At 49.2% G+C, this 27,229-nt stretch overlaps 4 protein-coding genes and 1 pseudogene across 8 annotated transcripts in view; 3 read left to right on the top strand and 2 right to left on the bottom strand.

The window, feature by feature from the left end:
* Positions 1-1,547: 1,547 nt before the first annotated feature.
* On the top strand, positions 1,548-2,498 carry or64d1 (odorant receptor, family 64, subfamily D, member 1; the record flags this gene model as incomplete). Its single annotated transcript, XM_084558850.1, has 1 exon — positions 1,548-2,498. The coding sequence occupies one exon, from the start codon at positions 1,548-1,550 to the stop codon at positions 2,496-2,498; it is 951 nt and encodes a 316-aa protein (XP_084414976.1).
* A 2,399-nt stretch (positions 2,499-4,897) lies between these two features.
* LOC311498317 (olfactory receptor 10A3-like) lies at positions 4,898-5,856 on the bottom strand (annotated as a pseudogene). Its single transcript has one exon. The product of its transcript is annotated as an olfactory receptor 10A3-like (transcript).
* A 4,207-nt stretch (positions 5,857-10,063) lies between these two features.
* On the top strand, positions 10,064-11,000 carry LOC311498752 (olfactory receptor 4E1-like; the record flags this gene model as incomplete). Its single annotated transcript, XM_084559477.1, has 1 exon — positions 10,064-11,000. Exon 1 carries the CDS (start codon positions 10,074-10,076, stop codon positions 10,998-11,000), a length of 927 nt encoding a protein of 308 aa, XP_084415603.1. The 5' UTR covers positions 10,064-10,073.
* Positions 11,001-11,962: 962 nt separating this feature from the next.
* On the bottom strand, positions 11,963-25,237 carry pgm2l1 (phosphoglucomutase 2-like 1). 4 transcript variants are annotated; one of them, XM_084559453.1, is made up of 14 exons: positions 24,283-25,237; positions 21,734-21,901; positions 20,447-20,553; positions 20,270-20,354; positions 19,962-20,045; positions 17,055-17,251; positions 16,784-16,973; positions 16,148-16,245; positions 15,858-16,038; positions 15,644-15,737; positions 14,908-15,037; positions 14,588-14,777; positions 13,231-13,364; positions 11,963-13,137 (listed from the first exon to the last, which is right to left on the bottom strand). In XM_084559453.1, exons 1-14 carry the CDS (start codon positions 24,391-24,393, stop codon positions 13,035-13,037), a joined length of 1,872 nt encoding a protein of 623 aa, XP_084415579.1. In that variant the 5' UTR covers positions 24,394-25,237; the 3' UTR covers positions 11,963-13,034. The 4 variants fall into 4 exon arrangements, with proteins under 4 accessions (XP_084415579.1, XP_084415578.1, XP_084415580.1 ...); XM_084559452.1 differs by having other exon boundaries at positions 16,784-17,251; XM_084559454.1 differs by lacking the exon at positions 24,283-25,237 and adding an exon at positions 22,027-24,189 and having other exon boundaries at positions 16,784-17,251.
* An 83-nt stretch (positions 25,238-25,320) lies between these two features.
* Positions 25,321-27,229, top strand: part of rnf169 (ring finger protein 169) — a gene marked incomplete at its 5' end in the record, with an annotated part of 11,149 nt that continues 9,240 nt past the window's right edge. The window contains 1 exon segment of the mRNA XM_084558849.1: positions 25,321-25,421. Within this exon segment, the coding sequence (XP_084414975.1) occupies positions 25,321-25,421 (101 nt within the window).

The following is a 27,229-nucleotide window of genomic DNA, read 5'->3' as shown; positions in this document are numbered from 1 at the left end:
CTTGGATGACCTGTAATTTCCTACTCTTAAACTCAGACAAAACAGAAGTTATTGTATTTGGTCCTAAGCATCTCAGAGATTCATTATCTAATCACATGGTGTCTTTGGATGGCATTACCTTGGCCTCCAGTACTACTGTAAAAAACCTTGGTGTTATATTTGATGAGGATATGTCCTTTAAATGTCACATAAAGCAAGTGACCAGGACTGCCTTCTTTCACCTGCGTAATATCGTCAAAATTAGGAACATCCTGTCTCAGAGTGATGCTGAAAAACTAGTTCATGCATTTGTGTCGTCCAGACTGGATTATTGTAATTCATTACTGTCTGGCTCCAAATAGCTCTTTAAAAAGCCTCCAGTTGATTCAAAATGCCGCAGCAAGAGCATTGACAGGAATTAGCAAGAGAGATCATATTACTCCAGTTTTAGCTTCTCTTCACTGGCTCCCTTTAAAGTCTAGAATAGAATTTAAAAACCTCCTCCTTACATACAAGGCCCTTAAAGGCCTAGCTCCATCGTATCTTAAAGACCTTATTGTACCATATCATCCCAGCAGATCACTTCGGTCTGAAAGTGCAGGCCTACTTGTGGTTCCTAGAATTTCAAAAAGTAGAATGGGAGGTAGAGCTTTCAGCTATCAGGCTCCTCTCCTGTGGAACCAGCTCCCAGTTTGGGTTCGGGAGGCAGACACTCTCTCTATTTTTAAGGTCAGGCTTAAGACTTTCCTTTTTGATCAGGCTTATAGTTAGGGCTGGACTAAACCATCCCTTAGTTATGCTGCTATAGGCCTAGGCTGCTGGGGGACGATGCACCAAACACATGTCCTCCTTCTTTCTTCTCTCTCCTCTCTCGCATCCTCCACTTTCTTTTCTCTGGCACAGAGCTCTTGCCCTCTAATTTCCTATATACTACTAGTCATACAATTCTGTGCTATTACTATGTAGAATGTTTACTGCTGTGTGTGTCCCCCCCCCCCCCCCCCCCCCCTTCCCCCCCCTTCCCCCCTCTTCCCCCCTCTTCTTGTGAGTATCTCTGGCCTGGAGTGGTGTGTTTCCTGTGGAGCTCTATACTACATCTGTTGTCGTGGTCTCATCAGCCTGCCCAGTCTTCATGGAATCCTGCAGTTATCCACTCCTACCTGAATGAACAATTCTCCAACCTGCCTATGATTCCTCTTACATTTTCAAACTGTCATGTAACATCATCAGTTTGTATCATAAGATTCCACATGTACACTTTAGTCAGATATGTGTATCTATGACAGATGTATGTTTATCTTGCTGTTCTCTTCTCTTCTCTCTTTGCTGTTCTCTTCTCTCTTTCTTCTGTCTGTACCCGGCTGGCCTTAGGCAGATGGGTCCCTCCATATGAGCTGGGTTCTGCTCGAGGTTTCTTCCTGTTAAAAGGGAGTTTTTCCTTGCCACCGTTGCCTTCAGGCTTGCTCTGGGGGTTTCAGGCCGGGTTTTTGTAAAGGGTCTTGAGACGATTTGTATTGTTATTGACGCTATATAAATAAAATTGAATTGAATAAAATTGAATGATGATGATGGTGATGAACTCCTCTCAGGTTTCCTTCTTCACTCTCTCTGCCTACACTGACACCGGACTCTTCAGATACCCGTTGTTCCTGGTTGTCTTGTTGCTGTACGTCCTGATAGTTGCTGCTAACGTTGCTCTGGTGGTGGTGATCTGTGTGAACAGGAGCTTACATGAACCTATGTACATGTTCCTGTGCAGCCTGTTTGTCAATGAGCTGTATGGTAGTACAGGCTTGTTCCCGTTCCTCCTGGTCCAGATCCTCTCTGACCTTCACTCGGTTCCTGCTCCGTTCTGTTTCCTGCAGATCTTCTTGGTTTATTCTTTCGGAAGCGTCGAGTTCACCAACCTGGCCGTCATGTCCTACGACCGCTACCTGGCTATCTGCTACCCTCTGCAGTACGCCGCTCACATGACGTCCAGGAAGGTTGCTTTCCTTGTTGCCGTGATCTGGTTGCCCCCGTTTGTTGCGGTGGGCGTGACCACGTGTCTGAGCGCCTCGCTGCGTTTCTGTGGCGTGGCGGTGGACAAGGTTTACTGTGAGAACTACTCGGTGGTGAAGCTGTCCTGCGTGGACACCAGACTCAACAACGTCTACGAGCTGGCGGCTACGTGTCTGACCGTGTGCGTCCCGGGATGCGTCATCGTTTACACCTACGTGATGATCCTCAGGGTCTGTTTGTCCGGGTCCAGAAAGACCAGGCTCAAGGCCGCCACCACCTGCGCCCCTCACCTGGCCTCCGTCCTCAACTTCTCCTCCGGGGCGTTCTTTGAGATCTTACAGAGCCGCTTTGAAATGTCCTCCGTCCCCGGCCCGCTCAGAGTCTTCCTGTCCCTCTACTTCCTGACGTGTCCTCCGCTCTTCAACCCCGTCATGTACGGACTCAACGTCTCTGAGATCCGTCGCAGATGGAAACGTCTGCTTCAAGACGTCACGTCCACGAAGCACAGACGACATTAGAAAAGAAAAGAAATATAATAATAATAATAATTATGATTATAACAATGATGATGAAGATGATGATGATGATGATGATGATGACATGTTAATAAATGATGTCAACGTCAGGAAATACTGATAAAATCAAATCATGTTTAATTATTATAATTAACTCACAACATGTAACAGAAGGAGACAGGAGAACGTTGTCTGATTCATTAAACAAATCAATAATTAAGTATATATATGTGTATATATGTGTATATATGTGTATATATATGTGTATATATGTGTATATATGTGTGTATATATGTGTATATATATATATATATATATGTGTATATATGTATATATATGTGTGTATATATATATATGTGTATATATGTGTATGTATATATGTGTGTATATATGTGTGTATATATGTATATATATATATGTGTATATATGTGTATATATGTGTATATATATATATATGTGTATATATATATGTGTATATATGTGTGTATATATATATATGTATATATGTGTGTATATATGTGTCACTGTTGACCATAAAGTAGAATAAAGTATTTTTTGCTGGTGATGATTTTGATTATTTATATAAATAAGAATAAAAAGACAAAGATGTTGAAATGATTCCAACTTTATTTAAAACAGAGAAAAAAGAAATATAAAAAAGAAATGTTGATCATTTTAAATCAAACATACGTTAAAATAAACCAGAGAATATATCAAACACGTCAACAAATAAAATAAATCAAATATAAAAATGTTTAGAATGATCAGTTTGTTTAAAGAAAAAAAATTAATTAAAACAGGTCATTGATGGGGGGGGGGGGGGGGGGGTTATGATTCAGTTATAATTATTAATAGAAATAAAATAGATTCATGACTCATTACTAAGCCATATCAGATTTATTCAGACTCTCAGCTTTAGATTTCATTTATAATAATAATAATATAATAATATAATAATATAATAATATAATACTAATATAATAAAATAATATAATAATAATATAATAATATATAATAATATAATAATAGTATATAATAATATATAATAATAACCTAAAGGATCTGATCTGAGTCACTAGTTCAATCTTTATAATTAATCCAAACAACGTTCTTCATAATAATAGTTTTATTTAATCAACATTTTTAAATATGTTTTTAACATTTTTTGACATTTTCTGTTTTAAAAAGGACAGAGAGGGTGAGAGGGTGAGAGGGTGAGAAGGTGAGAGGGTGAGAGGGTGAGAAGGTGAGAGGGTGAGAAGGTGAGAAGGTGAGAGGGTGAGAGGGTGAGAGGGTGAGAAGGTGAGAAGGTGAGAGGGTGAGAGGGTGAGCGGGTGAGAGGGTGAGCAGGTGAGAGGGTGAGAGGGTGAGCGGGTGAGAGGTTGAGAAGGTGAGAAGGTGAGAGGGTGAGAGGGTGAGAGGGTGAGAAGGTGAGAGGGTGAGAGGGTGAGAGGGTGAGAGGGTGATGAGCGTCTCTGCTTCTCATTTATTTCTTAAAAACATTTAAAACAGTGAATCTAAAAGAAAACAACCAGAGTCTGGATCAGAGATCAGCTCATAAACGTTCTACATGTCCTACAGGCCATCGGACCAGGACATCACTATGGTGACGCCTGTAGGACATCACTATGGTGACGCCTGTAGGACATCGCTATGGCAACGTCCTACAGGCGTCGCCATAGCGATGTCCTACAGAACCAGGAGATGATTTAAACATTGAACACATTGAACCACATAAAGCTCCACATCTGCTGCTCCAATAAAATAAAGTTCAGTACAGTCATTTACAGAACCAGAACCAGAACCAGGTTTATTCAGACATATGAGGCTGATGTGTTAATCCAGACCTCCTCAGGTTTATATGAATGAATGAATGAATGAATGAGTCTCTTCATGAGATCCCTCGCCTCCTTAAAGTGTCAGTCTGTAAAACCTTGAATGGATGAGACCCAGGTCAGAGGTCACAGAGGTTCACATTAGAAACCTTTCAGCTGGACATTCTAGTGTCTTTTGAGTTTTCCATCTGGACGTGTAGTGTCCCCTACCCTAAAAACCCTACGAGTCCACTTAGGTTGTTTATCTCGTGTTTTCTACAAACACTAAACGTCGACTGCTTGACTCGTACTGGACTTATTTGATTGTTATGATTTAAAGAAACCCTGGAAAGAAAAAGTCTCTGGTCAGCTGGAACAAAGACAACAGGACGTGTAGGACAGCTAGAAATAAAATGTCCTGCAGTTGGACTTGCAGGGTTTCTTGGGTTCCTGTAAACCCTGAACCTGGACCTGTTTCATGTTTGTTTGACTGAATGAAACATCATCGTTAAACTGCACTCAGTCACCACGTCAGACTAAACTTTACTCGTGTCTCATGTGTCTCAGGTTTGGTTTCAGGGTCTTTAGTCATTTCGTCCTGTGACCCGTCCATGCTTTACTCCTCAGCAGCTCTCTGCATGTGCTTCGTATCTTGGACATCTGCAGACTGTACATGACGGGGCTGAGCAGTGGCTGGAGGACCACGGCGTACAGAGACAGAAACGTCCTCAGGGCCGTCGGAGCGCCGCTCATATTGAAACGAGTCTGAATGATCTCAAAGAAACAGGCGAAGGAGAAGTTGATGAGCGAGGCCAGGTGAGGCAAGCAGGTAGAGACGGCTTTCTGTCGGGTCTGTCTGGAGCCGGACAAACAGATCCTCAGGATCTTCATGTAGGAAAAGAGGATGGGAAGCAGAGGGACGGAGATGGAGACAGACGTGGCCAAGAGTCCGTAGACGTTGTTCACCTTGGTATCAGAACACGCCAGCTTCACCACCAGGTAGTTATGACAGTACAAACTGTTCAGGACGTTCCCGCACAGACTCAGACGGACGTTCAGCGACAACGTGATCAGGAACTTGATCAGAGAATAAGACCAGAGCAGCACGATCAGAACCAGCACCTTGGTTCTGGTCATACAGGTGTGATAGTGCAGAGGATGACAGATAGCCAGGTAGCGGTCATAAGACATGCGGCCAAGTTACAGAACTCCACGTTTACGTAAGTATAGAGACAATAGATCTGCAGGAAACAGAAGGAAGCAGGAACCGAGTGAACATCAGAGAGGATCTGGACCAGGAGGAACGGGAACAAGCCTGTACTACCATACAGCTCATTGACAAACAGGCTGCACAGGAACATGTACATAGGTTCATGTAAGCTCCTGTTCACACAGATCACCACCACCAGAGACATGTTACTGACCAGGATGAGCAGGTACAACGTCAACATCACCAGGAAATAAAAATACTTCAGACTCCCAACGTCCACATAAGCTCCCAGGATAAAAAACGAGGAAGAGGAGTTTAACATTCTTCAACACAGCAGATAGATCAACCACCTCTAGACCTGGACCTGGACCTGGACTGGTTCAGTCTCACCAGGGACAAACGGACGTCTCCGTCTCACCTGATGAGTCTCAGGTGTGAACGAGTCGCTGCTGGAGCTTTTTATATCGACTACAACAAACCGGTCTGAGGTGGATCCTGCTCTTTGATTGGCTGCTTCCAGTTTAGGCCAAGAGGAACCAAACCTGAGGCCGGCTGGGGGGGGGGGGGGGGGGGGGGGGGGCACAGACTCCAAACTATAGACGTCAGAGTTCTGTTGATTGGCATCGGTTTCTTCAGGGAACTTGATGAACTGATGACGGTTTAGTCTGGTTTGACGTTAACGTCCTTCACGATGATGGACTGACAGACGTTCATTTGGCAACTGGACCTTTTGGTTTCTAAGGTTTCTTTAACCCCTAGAAACCCTCAAGTCCAGTTCCTCGCCTCTCTGGATATAACCCCAGGAACAAGGCAACTGGATTGGTAGGATTTTAGGGATTCCTAGAGTTTCAAGAAACCTACAAGACCCGGGACTTATCCAGTTGTTATCTAGGATTTTAGGAAACCCTGGAAACCCTGTATCCATTGGTCTTTTTTGGATATACCATGACCTGGACGACTGAGAACCTTCACAGACACCTGGAAACCCTGGAAACCCCTAACAATAAGGGCCTCTGGATAAGTCCAGGGTCTTGCAGGAACCACAGTCCAGGTGTAATTTACAGTTTGAGGATCATGTGGAGACAAGTTTACAACATGGACTCTGTGACCAGAAACTCCTTCGTTATCTGTGTTTAACGTTGTAGTTTGGTCCAGAACTCAGTGACACCGTCCAGGTGGTCCAGGTGACTCTAGGTCTTTGTCCTTCCTGGTCTTTGACTCCTCAACATAAGTTTGTAAAGTGTTAAAAACTAGAGATCAGGTCTCTGCTGAGCTCTGAGCAGTCGTGTCTTCTTGCGTTGACTGGTTGCTGTATACAGTCAACGGTTGCTGCTGTTTGACAGTTCTTCTTCAGCCCGGAACAAATTTATTTTAACTTTAAAAACTTTATTTTATTTCTGTCTGATAAATGAACAAAGTCAAGAGTCACAGTGTCAGAGTTCCTCAGAGACAAGTTGCAGTTGGTTTCATCAGACGTGGACATGATGGACAGACTCTTGTTTGTCCATTGGTCTGAGGGGACATCATTACGATCCTCTGTGGACGCGGGATGGGACTGATTGGTCTCTGGTTGACGGACAGTAATTTGTTCCAGAGGGAATGAGAGGAAACTGTGTCTTAGGTGAAGACGCCTCGGAGACATTTGACCTGAGGGACATTGAAGACAAACTGGTTCAGACTTTAATGATGAGGTCGGGTCTGTGTTCAGCTCGTCTCTGTCCCGTTCTACTGGACGTCTTCAGATCCGTCTCACACATGAACTCATTACGCCTTTACACGCCTTTAAACAGATTTAATAATCATTCATTCATTCATTCATTCATTCATTCATTCATCTTCTGTAACCTCTTGTCCTGTGAAGGGTCATGGGGGGCTGGAGCCTATCCCAGCTGTCATTGGTCTAGAGGGGGGTCCACCCTGGACAGGTCTCCCGCTATCCCAGCTGTCATTGGTCTAGAGGGGGGGTCCACCCTGGACAGGTCTCCAGTCTATCCCAGCTGTCATTGGTCTAGAGGGGGGGTCCACCCTGGACAGGTCTCCCGCTATCCCAGCTGTCATTGGTCTAGAGGGGGGGGTCCACCCTGGACAGGTCTCCAGTCTATCCCAGCTGTCATTGGTCTAGAGGGGGGGGGTCCACCCTGGACAGGTCTCCCGCTATCCCAGCTGTCATTGGTCTAGAGGGGGGGTCCACCCTGGACAGGTCTCCAGTCTATCCCAGCTGTCATTGGTCTAGAGGGGGGGTCCACCCTGGACAGGTCTCCCGCTATCCCAGCTGTCATTGGTCTAGAGGGGGGGGTCCACCCTGGACAGGTCTCCAGTCTATCACAGGGCTAACACAGAGAGACACTCACACCTACGGCCAATTTAGAATCACCAATGAACCTAACCAGCATGTCTTTGGACGGTGGGAGGAAGCTGGAGAACCTGGAGAGAACCCACACAGACACAGGGAGAACATGCAGACTACACACAGAAAGGAACCAGTCGGCCTGGATTAGAACCCAGAACCTTCTGGCTGTGAAGCATCACCTCTCCACTGTGCCGCCCCTTAATAATAATATAGTAATATAAAATAATATTTTATTGTCTCAGAGAAAAAACTTTTCTCAATTAACAAGACTGAACCGAATCCACCTGAAGAGAAATCCGACCAATCAGGAGGCGGACAACAAGGGGTCAACTGGACCGTCTTCAGATCTGACTCAGACATGAACTCATTAGCACGTAGAGGAACTGAACGACTTTAAAGAGTCAGGAACACAACATGGGACAGGACCCAACCTCCTGACCTCTGACCTCTGACCTCTGACCCTGACCCCGCCCACTGCCACTGCTGTAGTCTAGAGGTCAGAGTGTGTCGGGTCCTGGGTGTCGTCTATGATCTGGTCTCTGAGCTCCATGTTAATCAACAGTAGAATCATCTAGAACCAACAGAACCAGCTGAAGAACTCGTTCAACTCTCCGTCAACATAAAGTCGTCTCCTCTTCTGATTCTGGTTGGACCTCCTTTATCTCTGATTCCAGCTCATTCTCTGTATCATTGTTTCTATAATCTTCTCCAATGTCTCCAGATTTATTTCCATCCAGTGTTGCATTCATTTTTCACCAAGATCTTGTATTGATGATGGAGAGTCTGACCAATGCACAAAGCCTTCTCCAGCACATCCCAAAGATTCTCAGTGGGGTTCAGGTCTGGACTCTGTGGTGGCCAATCCATGTGTGGACATGATGTCTCATGCTCCCTGAACCACTCTTTCACAATCTGAGCCCCATGAATCCTGGCATTGTCATCTTGGAATATGATCCATTGATGGAATAACCTGGTCATTCAGTATATTCAGGTAGTCAGCTGACCTCATAATGTTGCTGAACCTAGACCTGAGCAACTGCAGCAACCCCAGATCATAGCACTGCCCCACAGGCTTGTACAGTAGACACTAGGCATGATGGGTGCATCACTTCATCTGCCTCTCTTCTTACCCTGATGCTTCTCCACTATCCTTCCAGTTTTTAATAATGCCTTGGACAGTTCTTAACCCAGTTTTAGTAGTTTCTACAATCTCCTTAGATGTTTTCTCTGCTTGATGCATGCCAATGATTTGACCCTTCTCAAACAGACGACCACAGGATGTGTCTTTAGACATGGTTGTTGAAGAAATGAGAAGCTACTCATTGCATCAGTTGGGCTTAAATAACTTGTTGTCAGCTGAAAGATAATCACCCATGCAGTGATTATCCAATAGGAGGTGAATACCTGTTTATTAGTTAGATCCAGGTGGAGACTTGTTGTTTGGCGAGGCAGTGTATTTGCTGGTCTGTTAGCTGATAGCTGCTAGCTGTTAGCTGTTAGCTGCTAGCTGATAGCTGCTAGCTGTTAGCTGCTAGCTGCTAGCTGTTAGCTGTTAGCTGTTAGCTCTAACTTTCTACTGTAACAATAAATTGACCAAAGAAAGATCTGTGCTGGTCTGATCCTCTGAGGTGAAGCTGACAGACAGAAACCTCATTCTGATCCAGACCAGGTGAGTCAAGGAGGGGGCGTGGCCTCAGCCTGTCACCACATGTGTCCAGGTGTATAAGAGCGGCTGCAGTCTGAGCGTGTGCAGCAGCTTGGAGGATTTCCAGCTGCTCTTTACTGAACATGTGATGATGATGATGATGATGATGATGGTGGAACATGTCGGGTCTTTAATGTTTTTAGTTTGTCTCTGAACTGTTGATGCTTCATCTGCTCTGAACTTCATGTTGAGTTAAACTTTGAGGATCTGAATCTGTTTGTGATGATGTAGAACGTCTATAGAACGTCTATAGAACGTCTCTAGAACGTCAATAGAACGTCCATAGAACGTCTGCAGAACGTTTTCTGGTTGAATTCAGAGATGGTCAGACTGTGACGTTAGTTGTTTAGAGGACCCTCTGGTTCTGTCTGAGTTCAGATCGGTCTGAACGGACCATGTGGGTTTGTTGCTGCTGACCTGTGACCTCTATGTGACCTCTGTGTGACCTCTGTGTGACCTCTGTGTGACCTCTGTGTGACCTCTGTGTGACCTCTGTGTGATGGGGAATAACTCTGAGATCGTGTTCGTGCTTCACGGTCTGAACGACTCTCTGTCGAACCGCCAGCTATTCTTCTCTCTGGCGCTGGCGTCGTACCTCGTCACCATCTTTGTGAACGTGACGCTGGTCGCCACCGTGGCGTTCGACCGGCGGCTCCACGAGCCCCTCTACGTCTTCCTGTGTAACCTGTGTCTGAACGGGATCTGTGGGGCGTCCTGTTTTTACCCCAAGATGCTCCACGACCTCCTGGCCGACGCCCACGTCATCAGCTACGCCGGCTGCTTGCTGCAGATGTTCATCTCCTACATCTACATCTTCTGTGAGTTCACCAGTCTGACCGTCATGGCGTACGACCGCTACCTGGCCATCTGCCGGCCGCTGCAGTACCGGGCGCTGATGACCAAGCAGAAGGTGATTCAGCTGCTGCTCCTCACCTGGATCTTCTCGATGCTGGAGACCTCGGTGGGCGTCGCCATGACCGCTCGCCTCCCGCTCTGCGGGCGCCACATCCGAAAGATCTTCTGCACCAACTGGGAGGTGGTGAAGCTGTCATGTGTCGACACGACGGTCAACAATATCTACGGCTTCGTGCTGATGTTCTCCCACCTGCTGCAGACCGTCCTGATCATGGTGTCCTACGGCCACCTGGTCCGAGCCTCCATCCGCTCCCACTCCCACCGCAGGAAGTTCCTCCAGACGTGTCTGCCACACCTGGTGACGCTGCTCGTCTTCGCCGCCTCGCTGGTGTTTGACATCATGTACTCGCGCTACGGCTCCGGCGGCATGCAGGTGCTGCAGAACCTGCTGGCCGCCGAGTTCCTGGTGGTCCCGCCCCTCGTCAACCCCCTCATCTACGGGATGAAGCTGCAGCAGATCAGGACCCGGATCCTCGACAAGTTTGGCCTCAGAGCGGAGACAGAAAAGTGACGCTCAGAGAAGCGGGAACAAAACTTATTCTAGAAACTGTTTCCTGCTTTTTGGAGAAGTAGAAGGTCTGCAGAGGCCGAGGCAGATCAGAGAGAAACGCTTCAAACTGTTTAAAAAGATAAATGAGTGAAACGACGTCTAAGTCTAAATAATCAACGTTCTTCTTTCTTCTAACACGGCTCCTGAAATAAGTTGAATTCTTCTGAATCTGAACATTTAAATCCTTGTGATGGTTTTAAAATGCGCAGCGAATGTTTTACAGTTTAGAATAAAAGAATAAATCTGAACAGCTGATTCATTTATCTGTAGAATCTGTTTGACTTGAGTCTCTGTGGAAGGATTTTATATCAACGATGATTATTTATTATTGGTATTATTAAACCGTCTGTTGCAGGAAAGTTTTAATTAATATTAATATTAATTAATATTAATTAATTAATATTAATATTTAAAGGAAAAGCGAGGCAGTAAAATGTGCAATCATGGAAAATAAATATGTATGTTCTCTAAACAACACATCCAGAAAAGGTTTAAAAAGGGACTGGACTTGTAGAGTTTTAGTTTAGTTTTTTCTCTCTAACTCTACAGTCCAGTTCCTTTTTTTAAACGTTTTCTGGATAAACTGAGAACCTTCAGACAAACAACACCTTATTGTTTTTAAATGAATCTTAACATAAATGTTTTATATCGTTTCTGTTCTTTTATCTCCTGTAAATGAATCAAGTGAAAATAAATCTCATCAATATTTGTCTCTTTTAAAACTAATAAATGTTTTATAATAAACTCAGACTTCACTATTAATATTACACATATTCATACGAGTATTTTACTAAGAACTTGTTATATTTGGATTAAATGATAAAATATAAAGTTAACTAACCCATTATTATATTTAATTCAAATGTTTGAAGGATTTCTTTATAAACAGTAAAAGATAAAAATGAGTCATTGAATGCATCACGTGGAGTTTCATGGTTTTATTTCATGCCACAGAAACACAGCGAGGTCTCACTCTGTCGTCTGTTCTCAGGACCAACAACTAATCACAAAATACGACGCTCTGCTCGGAGTAGAAAAATAAATAAGTTCACAGCTTTCACACCTGAACGCATCTTTTTGGTTTCAGCCACGACAACAAAAACAAAACAAAGAATCATCAGGGAACCAGGAAGTGGAGCAGACTCCCAGAATGCATCGCTGCAGTCCAATCAGAGAGCTTCATTCATCTTTAACGAGGATTCAGTCAATGAAGGAATTAATGTTTATGTAACGAGGTCAGGTGACAACTAATCATTAGGCGTGTTGGACTTCATGCAGATCTGACTTGACGTGATGCATGCTGGGTTGAACAAGTTCATTTTAACTAGAGATGCACCGGATCCAGGTTCCGGATCCGGATCCGGCCGGATAATGGCGTTTTTATGGGGTCCGGTTACTGCCGGATACCTAGCGTGGCAACCGGATCCGGACCCGGAAGAACGTGATTACGCGGTTAATGTTTAGAGAAGCCATCCACTACATTGTGTTAGCAGTCCTCGTCGGAAATGGAAGCAGGGAGCCGAAAAAGTGCTGTGTGGCAGTACTTTAAACTGGTAGAGGGAGATTCAAGTCATGCGATATGCACGCTTTGCTGTCAAAGTTTGTCTCGAGGTAAAAACGTTAAAGTGTACTCAACATCACCGCTGTTTTACTGCATTATAATGTACAAGCTGATGATCGGAGTAGGATCCGGATCCGGTTCCGGATCCGGCAGGATCTTAAGCAGTGGATCCGGTATCCGGCAGGATCCTAAAAATCAGGATCCGGTGCATCTCTAATTTTAACCAATCATATTCGAGGTCTATGAGCATGAACAATCCAGCATGCATCACGTCAAGTCAGATCTGCACAGATCTGCATGAAGTCCAACGCGCCTAATCAGTTTAATGAATCAACACCTCAAACCCAAACAGCTACTCTGATTGGCCTACATACACGACAGGATGTGACGTCATCAACAGGAAGCAGGATGGTGATGAGGTGGAGGAGGCGGGGCTAGACGAAGCGGCGAATCAGGTTGTTCTTCTCTGGCTCCAGGAAGTCGTTGAGCAGCGCGTCCGTGACCTTCCTTAGCTCCGCCTCCAGGCCAGACACGTCACTGCAGCACAGATGCATGTCAGAGAGGCCACACCCACACATACTGTGATGTCATACAGGAAGAGACATCTCTGAAGCTAATTAATCAGCTGACCTGTTCCCCGGTGCCGCACAGAACTCAGTGTAGTATTTGATCTTTGGCTCCGTGCCGCTTGTCCTCAGCGTCGCCACGACGCCGTTCTGCAGCGTGAAGGTGATCATGTGACCGCTCCTCGACATGGGTAGAACCTGTAGGACACAAAAACACGTGGGTCATACATGTGCTACTGTTAGCTAGGAGGCTAGGAGGAGCTACTGTTAGCTAGGAGGCTAGAAGGAGCTACTCTTAGCTAGGAGGCTAGGAGGAGCTACTCTTAGCTAGGAGGCTAGGGGGCTCTACTATTAGCTTGGAGGCAAGGAAGAGCTACTGTTAGCTAGGAGGCTAGGGGGCACTACTGTTAGCTTGGAGGCTAGGAAGAGCTACTGTTAGCTAGGAGGCTAGGGGGCACTACTGTTAGCTTGGAGGCAAGGAAGAGCTACTGTTAGCTAGGAGGCTAGGAAGAGCTACTGTTAGCTAGGAGGCTAGGAGGAGCTACTGTTAGCTAGGAGGCTAGGAGGAGCTACTCTTAGCTAGGAGGCTAGGGGGTGCTACTATTAGCTAGGAGGCTAGGAAGAGCTACTGTTATCTAGGAGGCTAGGGGGCACTACTGTTAGCTTGGAGGCTAGGAAGAGCTACTGTTAGCTAGGAGGCTAGGGGGCACTACTGTTAGCTTGGAGGCAAGGAAGAGCTACTGTTAGCTAGGAGGCTAGGAAGAGCTACTGTTAGCTAGGAGGCTAGGAAGAGCTACTGTTCGCTAGGAGGCTAGGAGGAGCAACTCTTAGCTAGGAGGCTAGGGGGCGCTACTATTAGCTTGGAGGCTAGGAAGAGCTACTGTTAGGTAGGAGGCTAGGGGGCGCTACTGTTAGCTTGGAGGCTAGGAGGAGATAATGTTTGCTAGGAGGCTAGGAAGAGCTACTGTTAGCAAGGAGGCTAGGAGGAGATACTGTTTGCTAGGAGGCTAGGAGCAGCTGCTGTTAGCTAGGAGGCTAGGAGGAGCTGCTGTTAGCTAGGAGGCTAGGGGGCACTACTGTTAGCTAGGAGGCTAGGAGGAGCTGCTGTTAGCTAGGAGGAGCTGCTGTTAGCTAGGAGGCTAGGAGGAGCTGCTGTTAGCAAGGAGGAGCTGCTGTTAGCTAGGAGGCTAGGAGGAGCTGCTGTTAGCTAGGAGGACCTGCTGTTAGCTAGGAGGACCTGCTGTTAGCTAGGAGGCTAGGAGGAGCTGCTGTTAGCTAGGGGGCGCTACTGTTAGCTAGGAGGCTAGGGGGCGCTACTGTTAGCTAGGAGGCTAGGACAACCTGTGAACCATCTGACAGAGCTCTGTGTGTAGATGAGTGTTGCGTTCACTGACATGACTGAATTCTCAGCGTTCTCTTACAGACGTGCGGTCGGGTCGGCTGCTGTCGTATCCCGTGGTGACGTCTCTGACGTGGACGATCCGGACACCACCGCATGTTTCTGGGTACGAACCGTCGCCATCGAAGTTCCTGATGCGAGAAAAGATCTTATGGATGGTGGGGGGGTCGTTACAGACGACGTAGGACGTCTGGGACATGTGGTAACCATACCTGGAAACAGGAAGTCACACAGAACACTGTCAAAATAAAAGACTACGGCCAGTTTACCATTAGCATTAGCCACTATTAGCATCTGGTCTTGATTAGCTAACGATCTACTCATCAGCGATGTTGGTCTCACGTCTGGTAGATGTTCAGCAGCTGCTGCTTCAGACTCAGATTCTGGTCGTAGAGATACGAACACATCTCAGCTACGACCACCGCACAGCTGACGCCGTCCTTCTCTGGGACCATGCTGCCACACAGGAAACCTGGAGACACAGAGACAGAGGGACACAGGGACACAGAGACAGAGAGACAGAGAGAGAGGAGCAGAGAGATAGGGACAGAGAGAAGAGACATAGAGACAGAGACAGAGAGACAGAGGGACACAGGGACACAGGGACACAGACACAGAGACAGAGACAGAGAGACAGAGAGACAGAGGGACACAGGGACACAGGGACACAGGAACAGAGACAGAGAGACAGGGATAGAGAAATAGAGGTACAGGGAGATAGGAACAGAGAGAGCCAATCAGCTGCAGTGTCGCTTTAAACCAGGAAGTAAATGTGTCAGAGCTGGCTGCAGTCTCCTCCCTGACCACCAGGGGTCAGCAGAGCTGGCTGCAGCCTCCTCTCTGACCACCAGGGGTCAGTAGAGCTGGCTGCAGTCTCCTCTCTGACCACCAGGGGTCAGCAGAGCTGGCTGCAGTCTCCTCTCTGACCACCAGGGGTCAGCAGAGCTGGCTGCAGTCTCCTCTCTGACCACCAGGGGTCAGTAGAGCTGGCTGCAGTCTCCTCTCTGACCACCAGGGGTCAGCAGAGCTGGCTGCAGTCTCCTCTCTGACCACCAGGGGTCAGTAAAGCTTTAGTTACCGATGGATTCCTCGAAGGAGAACAGGACTCTGTTTCCTGTTTTAGAGAGTTCATGGATTCTGTTCCCGATCCATTTAAAACCAGGGAGGGTTTCCTGTGGAGACACAAGACCTTCATCACCATCATCACCACCACATGCTATAGGTATGCTAATTGTGATGCTACTGCCAATGCTAATGATGCTAACAGCGATGCGAATGCTACTGTCTCTGACCTCGTAGTGGAATCCCTCAATGCGAGCGAAGGCCTGCAGGATCTTGGAGGACACGGTGGTGGCCAACATGAAGACGCTCTGAGTGTCTCCTGGGTCTGGATGCGTCTCCTTCCAGTTGAAGAACATCCACCAGCCGAGCAGAGCCGCCAGCTCGTTCCCTGTGAACACCTTCCAGCCACACCTGTAGGACAGGCACGCACGGTTAGCCTGCAGCACGTCTACGGCTCAACTACACCTGCAGCGCTGCAGCTACGTTTTAACTGAAGTGCCTTTGAGCAAACGTCAGATACCCGTCAGCGTTTTCTGCGACAGCCAGGCGGTCGGCGTCGGGATCGGTCGCCAGGACGACGCGGGCGTTCTCCTTCTCCGCCAGAAGAAGAGAAAGTTCCTGGAACACAGAAGAAGAAGAAGAGAAACTAGGAAGAAGTTTTAAAAAGCTGATGCTAATGGTGATGCTAGTGGTGATGCTAATTCAATTAAATTTTAGCACAAAGGCGGAGCTGGCAAGAAAACTCCCTTTTACCAGGAACAAACCCTGAACTGATCCTGAACCAGAACCAGAACCAGAACCGGCTTATGTGGCTCATCTGCATGAAGCCGACCGGATAGAAGGAAATAAACATCCATCTGTTGTCTCTATTACAGAGATGCTACTGGTGATGCTAACGGAAATGCTACTGGTGATGCTAACGGAAATGCTACTGGTGATGCTAATGGAAATGCTACTGGCGATGCTAACGGAAACGCTAATATAGATGCTTATGTTGATGTTAATGGTGACCCTAATGCTAATGCTAATGCTGATGTTAGTGCGATGCTAATGGTGATGCTAATGCTAATGCTAATGCAAATACTGATAGAAATGACATCGGTAATGCTAATGGGAATGCTAGTAGTTTGGCTGTTGTCATGGAGATGGGACTGACCAGGACGGACGCTCCCTCCTCAGGGTTGGGGCAGCGGACGGTGGGGAAGTCGTGGTCGGGGTCTTTCTGCTCAGGGACAGCGATGGGCGGAGCAAAGCCAAAGACCTGGAAGGCCTGCTGGACGAAGACGTGTCCCACGCCATGGAAAGACGAGTGGACAAACTTCAGTGGACATCTGGTGTTCAGATCCCTGAGAGACACACGGGGACAGACCTGGTTACTGACCCCGATCAGTATAATGGATGGATTAATTGGCGGGGGGGCGGGGGACCTGTGGAAACAGAGGGAGGACAACTCGTCCATGTAGCAGCTGTTGATGTGGGTCAGGGGGTCGGTCATCAGGGAGCAGCGCTGCACCAGCTCCTCGTCCCAGCAGGAGGCGCTCCAGGGCTCCAGCTGCTCCTCGATGCTCCGCAGGATCTCCTTGTCATGAGGGGAGGAGATCTGAGCGCCATTACACCAGTACACCTGTAGGGGGAGACAGGTGAGAGGATGAGACAGGTGAGAGGGGTGGGGGAGGTGAGAGGGGTGGGCAGGTGAGAGGATGAGACAGGTGAGAGGATGAGACAGGTGAGAGGGGTGGGGCAGGTGAGAGAATGAGACAGGTGAGAGGGGTGGGGGAGGTGAGAGGGGTGGGGCAGGTGAGAGGATGAGACAGGTGAGAGGGTGGGGCAGGTGAGAGGATGAGACATGTGAGAGGGGTGGGGCAGGTGAGAGGGTGGGGCAGGTGAGAGGAAGAGACAGGTGAGAGGGGTGGGGCAGGTGAGAGGATGAGACAGGTGAGAGGGGTGGGGCAGGTGAGAGGAAGGGACAGGTGAGAGGATGAGACAGGTGAGAGGGGTGGGGCAGGTGAGAGGGGTGGGGCAGGTGAGAGGATGAGACAGGTGAGAGGGGTGGGGCAGGTGAGATGATGAGACAGGTGAGAGGGGTGGGGCAGGTGAGAGGATGAGACAGGTGAGAGGATGAGACAGGTGAGAGGGGTGGGGCAGGTGAGAGGATGAGACAGGTGAGAGGGGTGGGGCAGGTGAGAGGGTGGGGCAGGTGAGAGGATGAGACAGGTGAGAGGGGTGGGGCAGGTGTGAAGGGTGGGGCAGGTGAGAGGAAGAGACAGGTGAGAGGGGTGGGGCAGGTGAGAGGATGAGACAGGTGAGAGGGGTGGGGCAGGTGAGAGAGGATGAGACAGGTGAGAGGATGAGACAGGTGAGAGGGGTGGGGCAGGTGAGAGGATGAGACAGGTGAGAGGGGTGGGGCAGGTGAGAGGGTGAGACAGGTGAGAGGGGTGGGGCAGGTGAGAGGGTGAGACAGGTGAGAGGGGTGGGGCAGGTGAGAGGGTGGGGCAGGTGAGAGGATGAGACAGGTGAGAGGGGTGGGGCAGGTGTGAAGGGTAGGGCAGGTGAGAGGGGTGGGGCAGGTGAGAGGGGTGGGACAGGTGAGAGGGGTGGGGCAGGTGAGAGGAAGAGACAGGTGAGAGGATGAGACAGGTGAGAGGGGTGGGGCAGGTGAGAGGATGAGACAGGTGAGAAGGGTGGGGCAGGTGAGAGGAAGAGACAGGTGAGAGGATGAGACAGGTGAGAGGGGTGGGGCAGGTGTGAAGGGTAGGGCAGGTGAGAGGGGTGGGGCAGGTGAGAGGATGAGACAGGTGAGAGGGGTGGGGCAGGTGAGAGAGGATGAGACAGGTGAGAGGGGTGGGGCAGGTGAGAGGATGAGACAGGTGAGAGGGGTGGGGCAGGTGAGAGAGGATGAGACAGGTGAGAGGATGAGACAGGTGAGAGGGGTGGGGCAGGTGAGAGGGGTGGGACAGGTGAGAGGATGAGACAGGTGAGAGGATGAGACAGGTGAGAGGGGTGGGGCAGGTGAGAGGATGAGGCAGGTGAGAGGGGTGGGGCAGGTGAGAGGGGTGGGGCAGGTGAGAGGATGAGACAGGTGAGAGGATGAGACAGGTGAGAGGGGTGGGGCAGGTGAGAGGATGAGACAGATGAGAGGGGTGGGGCAGGTGAGAGGGGTGGGGTAGGTGAGAGGATGAGACAGGTGAGAGGATGAGGCAGGTGAGAGGATGAGACAGGTGAGAGGGGTGGGGCAGGTGAGAGGGGTGGGGCAGGTGAGAGGATGAGACAGGTGAGAGGATGAGGCAGGTGAGAGGATGAGACAGGTGAGAGGATGAGACAGGTGAGAGGGGTGGGGCAGGTGAGAGGATGAGACAGGTGAGAGGATGAGACAGGTGAGAGGATGAGGCAGGTGAGAGGATGAGACAGATGAGAGGGGTGGGGCAGGTGAGAGGGGTGGGGCAGGTGAGAGGATGAGACAGGTGAGAGGATGAGGCAGGTGAGAGGATGAGACAGGTGAGAGGATGAGACAGGTGAGAGGGGTGGGGCAGGTGAGAGGATGAGACAGGTGAGAGGATGAGACAGGTGAGAGGGGTGGGGCAGTTGAGAGGATGAGACAGGTGAGAGGATGAGACAGGTGAGAGGGGTGGGGCAGGTGAGAGGATGAGGCAGGTGAGAGGGGTGGGGCAGGTGAGAGGGGTGGGGCAGGTGAGAGGATGAGACAGGTGAGAGGATGAGACAGGTGAGAGGGGTGGGGCAGGTGAGAGGATGAGGCAGGTGAGAGGGGTGGGGCAGGTGAGAGGGGTGGGGCAGGTGAGAGGATGAGACAGGTGAGAGGATGAGACAGGTGAGAGGGGTGGGACAGGTGAGAGGATGAGACAGGTGAGAGGATGAGACAGGTGAGAGGGGTGGGACAGGTGAGAGGATGAGACAGGTGAGAGGATGAGACAGGTGAGAGGGGTGGGGCAGGTGAGAGGATGAGGCAGGTGAGAGGGGTGGGGCAGGTGAGAGGGGTGGGGCAGGTGAGAGGATGAGACAGGTGAGAGGATGAGACAGGTGAGAGGGGTGGGGCAGGTGAGAGGATGAGGCAGGTGAGAGGATGAGACAGATGAGAGGGGTGGGGCAGGTGAGAGGGGTGGGGTAGGTGAGAGGATGAGACAGGTGAGAGGGGTGGGGCAGGTGAGAGGATGAGACAGGTGAGAGGATGAGACAGGTGAGAGGGGTGGGGCAGGTGAGAGGATGAGACAGGTGAGAGGATGAGACAGGTGAGAGGGGTGGGGCAGTTGAGAGGATGAGACAGCATCCCTCTGTAGTTTGACTAAACGTAATAATAAAGATGAACAGCTGGTTCTCACCTTGTAGCCGTTGTCTTCCTTCGGGTTATGAGAAGCCGTGATCATGACTCCGGCCGCCGCTCCAAGCTTCTTCACGGCGTAAGGCTGGAAAACAGAAACATGCTCAGGGTGACCAGTCTGCAGCGCCCCCCGCTGGGCGGAGGCTGAAACAGCAGCTCTGACTTATTAACAACTAATAAATAAGTGTAATTAAACGTTTAATGTGTTTACGCTCATAGATGTAACGTCAGCGTCTCCTTTAAATATTAAACTAAAAGACTGAATGGACCCAGTTTCCTGTCTGAACAGGAAGTGATGCGTTTCCTCACCACGTACGGCGTGGGGACGAAGGAGGAGAACAGGTGGACGGGAACGTCTCTGCTGAGAACCACAGCAGCCGTCAGCTTGGCCAGCCTGAAACCAGCCATTAAAAACACACTTCCTGTTAGTGTGTCCAGGTGAGACGACACCTGCAGCGCTCTACAGGTGAACAGAGGTGTTATTACCTGAGGCTGCTGCAGCCGCTCTCCTCCTGACCTCTGGTGTCGAACCCAACGACGACTCCTCTACGGCTGAAGTCTGGAAAATACCTGCTCAGGTATGAGAACAAGCCCTGAGGACAGAGACGCAGCGTTAGCTCTACAGGTGTTACAGGTATGTGTGTGTGTTACAGGTGTGTGTATGTTACAGGTGTGTGTTACAGGTGAGTGTGTTACAGGTGTGTGTATGTTACAGGTGTGTGTGTGTGTGTTACAGGTGTGTGTGTGTGTGTGTGTTACAGGTGTGTGTATGTTACAGGTGTGTGTGCGTTACAGGTGTGCGTTACAGGTGTGTGTGTGTGTTACAGGTGTGTGTGTGTGTGTGTGTGTGTTACAGGTGTGTGTGTGTGTGTGTTACAGGTGTGTGTGTGTGTGTGTTACAGGTGTGTGTTACAGGTGTGTGTGTGTATATGTTACAGGTGTGCGTTACAGGTGAGTGTGTTACAGGTCTTTGTGTGTGTTACAGGTGTGTGTGTGTGTGTGTGTGTGTTACAGGTGTGTGTTACAGGTGTGTGTGTGTGTTACAGGTGTGTGTGTTACAGATGTATGTGTGTGTTACAGGTGTGTGTGTTACAGATGTATGTGTGTGTTACAGGTGTGTGTGTGTGTGTTACAGGTGTGTGTTACAAGTGTGTATATGTTACAGGTGTGTGTTACAAGTGTGTATATGTTACAGTTGTGTGTGTGTGTTACAGGTGTGTGTGTGTTACAGGTGTGTGTGTGTGTGTATATGTTACAGGCGTGCGTTACAGGTGAGTGTGTTACAGGTCTTTGTGTGTGTTACAGGTGTGTGTGTGTGTGTGTTACAGGTGTGTGTGTGTGTTACAGGTGTGTGTGTGTGTGTTACAGATGTATGTGTGTGTTACAGATGTATGTGTGTGTTACAGGTGTGTGTGTGTTACAGGTGTGTGTGTGTGTTACAGGTGTGTGTGTGTGTGTGTGTTACAGGTGTGTGTGTGTGTTACAGGTGTGTGTGTGTGTGTGTGTTACAGGTGTGTGTGTGTGTTACAGGTGTGTGTTACAGGTGTGTGTGTGTGTTACAGGTGTGTGTTACAGGTGTGTGTGTGTGTTACAGGTGTGTGTTACAGGTGTGTGTGTGTTACAGGTGTGTATATGTTACAGGTGTGTATATGTTACAGGTGTGTATATGTTACAGGTGTGTATATGTTACAGGTGTGTATATGTTAGAGGTGTGTGTTACAGGTGTGTGTGTTACAGGTGTGTATATGTTCCAGGTGTGTTGGATGAACTCACCTGTGTGGACTGGATGACGGTGAGGTCGTTGATCCGGTTGAATCCGGCTCCCATCGGGGCTCTGAGTCCGGCGGTACCGAAGCTCATTCTGCTGCAGAGTCTGGACCTGAGATCCTCCAGACGACCTGCTGCCACCAGAGACTCCACCTGCGCCCGAGTCCATCGGTTCTACAGGAAAGTAATCTATTACCCCTCTACTCAGGTACAAGTACGGTTTAACACATTAGTATTTAGAGTTTGAGGTGAGTTCGATCAGTATCGACGTGTTTGAGGATGAATAGTTTCATGCTTACAGGATAAAGATAGAAGTAGAGGCTGCTGACATTTACAGAGGAAGGTCAGATCACAGTCAGAGCAGCCGTGACCTTTAGAGAACACCCAGCTCTGAAGTCAGGGAGACCGAGTCTGGACCAGCGTCATATCATATAACACATAAATAAATTATATCAGCAGAGATGTTCAGAAACACTGGACGGGTTCAACTGGTCGTCTCTAAACCGTCTTATCTCAAACTGAATAATAACTGTTCATGTGGATGAGTCTGTGACGTGAGGTTTGGAGTTCCTCAGGGATCAATACCGGATCCTAGCTTCTTCTAAATGACTGTTTATGTTTTTATTATAAACATGTGTGGGTGCTGTCCACCTTAGCGTCTTCTATCCAGCCTCTCCATACGGGTTTGATAAACTGAGGGTTGGAGTCCCTCAGGGATCAATACTGGGTCCCCTTTTACTTTTATATATTCACATTATTCACCACATCCTCGTCAAACGAGCTGGTGCAGCGTGATTCTGATTCTTATCTTCATGCTCTGGTCTCATGTTTCATTAGTCCGACTGATCTTCATCCACGGAACAGCTGCAGCCAAAGAAAACCACCAAATATAAGCCTCAAAGACATCTGGACTTGTTGGGTTTCTTCAGTCTTGAAGATGTAGTTGAAGGTGTAGGTCTGACCTGAGACCTACACCTGAAGGACACGGGACACTCTTAAGAGGACGACAATGTCCACATTTGATTCAGAGAAGACAGATGGTTTAAAGAGGAGTAAAGGAAGACGTCCCTCTGAACAGAGGAGGTGGACTGGACCCTCTGGACATTAATGGATCATTAGAGAGACAGTGACTGGAAACAGGATCCGAATAGGTTCCTCCAGGTCCAGGTGAGTATCAGGTCCCTCCAGGTCCAGGTGAGTATCAGGTTCCTTCAGGTCCAGGTGAGTATCAGGTCCCTCCAGGTCCAGGTGAGTCTCAGGTCCCTCCAGGTCCAGGTGAGTATCAGGTTCCTTCAGGTCCAGGTGAGTATCAGGTCTCTCCAGGTCCAGGTGAGTATCAGGTCCCTCCAGGTCCAGGTGAGTATCAGGTCCCTTCAGGTCCAGGTGAGTATCAGGTCCCTCCAGGTCCAGGTGAGTATCAGGTCCCTTCAGGTCCAGGTGAGTATCAGGTCCCTCCAGGTCCAGGTGAGTATCAGGTTCCTCCAGGTCCAGGTGAGTATCAGGTCCCTCCAGGTCCAGGTGAGTATCAGGTCCCTTCAGGTCCAGGTGAGTATCAGGTCCCTCCAGGTCCAGGTGAGTATCAGGTTCCTTCAGGTCCAGGTGAGTATCAGGTCCCTCCAGGTCCAGGTGAGTATCAGGTCCCTCCAGCTCCAGGTGAGTCTCAGGTCCCTCCAGGTCCAGGTGAGTATCAGGTTCCTCCAGGTCCAAGGACAGAATCTTTTAAAAGGCTCTCATTATCAGATCAGTGTTCACACCTGGACTCTAACCTGGATCAGGTTGGTTTGTTGATGTGTGGGAGGACGGGGGACGTCCATAATACTAGAGTCTATTGATGCCATGCAGGACAATTGAAGAATAAATGAATTAAATACATTATATCTCAGTGTCTTTGTCGTTCATCGACCTGTTGCCCAGTGAGATGTTGTGTTTGAGGTCTGGATGTGTGTCATGCAGAGTCATGCTGACTTTAATCTGTTTATAACCCACAAACATAATCTCATCCCCGGCCTGCAGCTCCGCACTGCGGCCCACACGGCCCCTGGCCCCTGGCCCCGGGCAGAGAGCCTGCAGAAAGCCGCCCCTGTCCTCAGTCAGAACTCTCATTGAAAAACTCTCAGCTTTAGGTTTCCTTGACTGTCCTCTAAAATAAAATGATGAGAATGGTGAAGGTTGGTCTTTTCTAAACTATCTGGATGTGGTGGTGAATTCGGCTGATGCAGTTTCAGTCCAGAGGCTGATTTAAGAGAGATTATGTCCTTTACAGCAGAAAAAAACAGCAGTTCCCACGAACCTGAACGTGCTATTAAACAGAACATAAAGTCTCCATTTAAAGCAGTGAGCCTCTGTATGAGGCAATAACCTGTATGTCGTTTAAACATGATCACTATTGTTATAAAACAAATACATTTAATGTGTTTCTATTCTCCTTTATTGTCCAAATATGCTGTGACGTTAAAATGCTAGATTTGTCTGGGGAGTCTGGAACGGCGTGCCTCCCACTGTGCCCACAAACACACCGGTTTGAAGTTTGTCTCCAGCGGCCGACGGGCACTCACCCTGTCCCAGCGTAGCCACTGGTGCACCGCCTTGTCCAGCTGCGGGTCGCCGGTGCTCTGACAGCTAACGTTAGCGTTCAGGTCCCCGTCGGCTCCGTGCTCGGTGTCCATGCTGCTAGCTAGCGGCTAGCTACTGGCTAGCTACTGGCTAGCGGCTACTGGCTAGCTACTGGCTAGCGGCTAGCGAGGCTGCGCCATCAGAGTCAGCGAAGAGGCTGCGACTAGCGGGTGAGTGTCCGGAGCGGTGCCCGGTGTTCGCCGCCGGGCTCCGGACTCACGGTGTTCCCTCTCACCGGGGTCGATGCTCGGTATAAAACCACCGAACACCGATAAACTAAGTGCTCTAAACTAACCGTGAATATTGATCAGTTATAAAACAACGGGAATATTAAAGTTCACAATACTATCAAGCGCCAGAGAGGAAGCAGCACACACAACTTCCGCCCAGTTTATAAAATAAAAGCATGTTGTAAAGATTATTTTAAAACAATATTTTTAAAAACAAGACTAATACTCACCGATTAACTCCGTGTATATGTTTGTAAGATTAATTATAAGAAACAATCAGAGTTTGTGGTTAAAAAACTCTGGACTTCAGACATCAAAGTGCAACTTCCGGTACAGTTGTGACCATTGGATCAGAGGAACCGCCTCAAAAAAGAGATAAACAATAATGACTTTAGAATTGTTGTCAGCAATAATGAAAGTATAAATAGTATTTCTGTTTGTTATTTAACTAACTAATTAACTATTATTTTATTTATGTTTGACCACAGTAGATCTGAACTGGGCCTGAGATTTAAACAAAGTTTAATTTCATTCTATGGAAACAGGAAAGTGTTGAGACGATGCAGTCAACTCATTTTATAAACAGTGTAAATGGATCATGTTTATCCTCTGGAGACGATGAGTCTGAACCACGGCGACAGTTTCTGATCAGTAATTAACATTAATCTGATTCATCACATGAAGTCTCTGTTGTCCCGATCAACCAGACGACACCTGAACGTGTCCCTGAAGCAGTGGAGGAGGTGAGGGATGGTTTCCTCCACGCTGACGTCTCTCTGCAGCTCGGCGCTCAGCGACGTCACGCCCTTCCCCTCCACGCCACACGGCACGATGTGGTCGAACCACGACAGGTCGGTGTTACAGTTCAGGGCCAAACCGTGAGACGTGACGTAGCGGCCGCAGTGGACTCCTGCAGACAACGAGGAGGAGGCGTGTGAGAGGAGGAGGAGGAGGCGTGATAGAGGAGGAGGAGGCGTGATAGAGGAGGAGGAGGAGGTGTGATAGAGGAGGAGGAGGAGGCGTGATAGAGGAGGAGTCATGATAAAGGAGGAGGAGGAGGAGGTGTGATATAGGAGGAGGAGGCGTGATAGAGGAGGAGGCGTGATAGAGGAGGAGGAGGAGGCGTGATAGAGGAGGAGGAGGCGTGATAGAGGAGGAGGAGGAGGAGGAGGTGGCGTGATAGAGGAGGAGGAGGAGGCGTGATAGAGGAGGAGGTGTGATAGAGGAGGAGGCGTGATAGAGGAGGAGGAGGAGGCGTGATAGAGGTGGAGGCGTGATAGAGGTGGAGGAGGAGGTGTGATAGAGGAGGAGGAGGCGTGATAGAGGAGGAGGAGGAGGAGGTGGCGTGATAGAGGAGGAGGAGGAGGCGTGATAGAGGAGGAGGCGTGATAGAGGAGGAGGAGGCGTGATAGAGGAGGAGGCGTGATAGAGGAGGAGGAGGAGGAGGAGGTGGCGTGATAGAGGAGGAGGAGGAGGCGTGATAGAGGAGGAGGAGGCGTGATAGAGGAGGAGGAGGAGGTGTGATAGAGGAGGAGGAGGAGGCGTGATAGAGGAGGAGTCATGATAAAGGAGGAGGAGGAGGAGGTGTGATATAGGAGGAGGAGGCGTGATAGAGGAGGAGGCGTGATAGAGGAGGAGGAGGAGGCGTGATAGAGGAGGAGGAGGCGTGATAGAGGAGGAGGAGGAGGAGGAGGTGGCGTGATAGAGGAGGAGGAGGAGGCGTGATAGAGGAGGAGGTGTGATAGAGGAGGAGGCGTGATAGAGGAGGAGGAGGAGGCGTGATAGAGGTGGAGGCGTGATAGAGGTGGAGGAGGAGGTGTGATAGAGGAGGAGGAGGCGTGATAGAGGAGGAGGAGGAGGAGGTGGCGTGATAGAGGAGGAGGAGGAGGCGTGATAGAGGAGGAGGCGTGATAGAGGAGGAGGAGGCGTGATAGAGGAGGAGGCGTGATAGAGGAGGAGGTGTGATAGAGGAGGAGGAGGCGTGATAGAGGAGGAGGAGGAGGCGTGATAGAGGAGAAGGAGGAGGCGTGATAGAGGAGGAGGTGTGATAGAGGAGGAGGAGGAGGTGTGATAGAGGAGGAGGTGTGATAGAGGAGGAGGAGGAGGTGTGATAGAGGAGGAGGAGGTGTGATAGAGGAGGAGGAGGAGGTGTGATAGAGGAGGAGGAGGAGGCGTGATAGAGGAGGAGGTGTGATAGAGGAGGAGGAGGAGGTGTGATAGAGGAGGAGGAGGTGTGATAGAGGAGGAGGAGGAGGTGTGATAGAGGAGGAGGAGGCGTGATAGAGGAGGAGGAGGAGGCGTGTGAGAGGAGGAGGAGGAGGCGTGTGAGAGGAGGAGGAGGCGTGATAGAGGAGGAGGAGGAGGCGTGATAGAGGAGGAGGAGGAGGCGTGATAGAGGAGGAGGAGGAGGCGTGATAGAGGAGGAGGTGTGATAGAGGAGGAGGAGGAGGTGTGATAGAGGAGGAGGAGGTGTGATAGAGGAGGAGGAGGAGGTGTGATAGAGGAGGAGGAGGCGTGATAGAGGAGGAGGAGGAGGCGTGATAGAGGAGGAGGAGGTGTGATAGAGGAGGAGGTGTGATAGAGGAGGAGGAGGCGTGATAGAGGAGGAGGAGGCATGATAGAGGAGGAGGTGTGATAGAGGAGGAGGAGGAGGTGTGAT

Source organism: Chelon labrosus (genome assembly GCF_963514085.1).
Source record: "Chelon labrosus genome assembly, chromosome: 13".
Lineage (NCBI taxonomy): Eukaryota > Metazoa > Chordata > Actinopteri > Mugiliformes > Mugilidae > Chelon > Chelon labrosus.
Note: the sequence above shows the minus strand (reverse complement) of the source record. Positions and strands in the feature narration are given on the sequence as shown.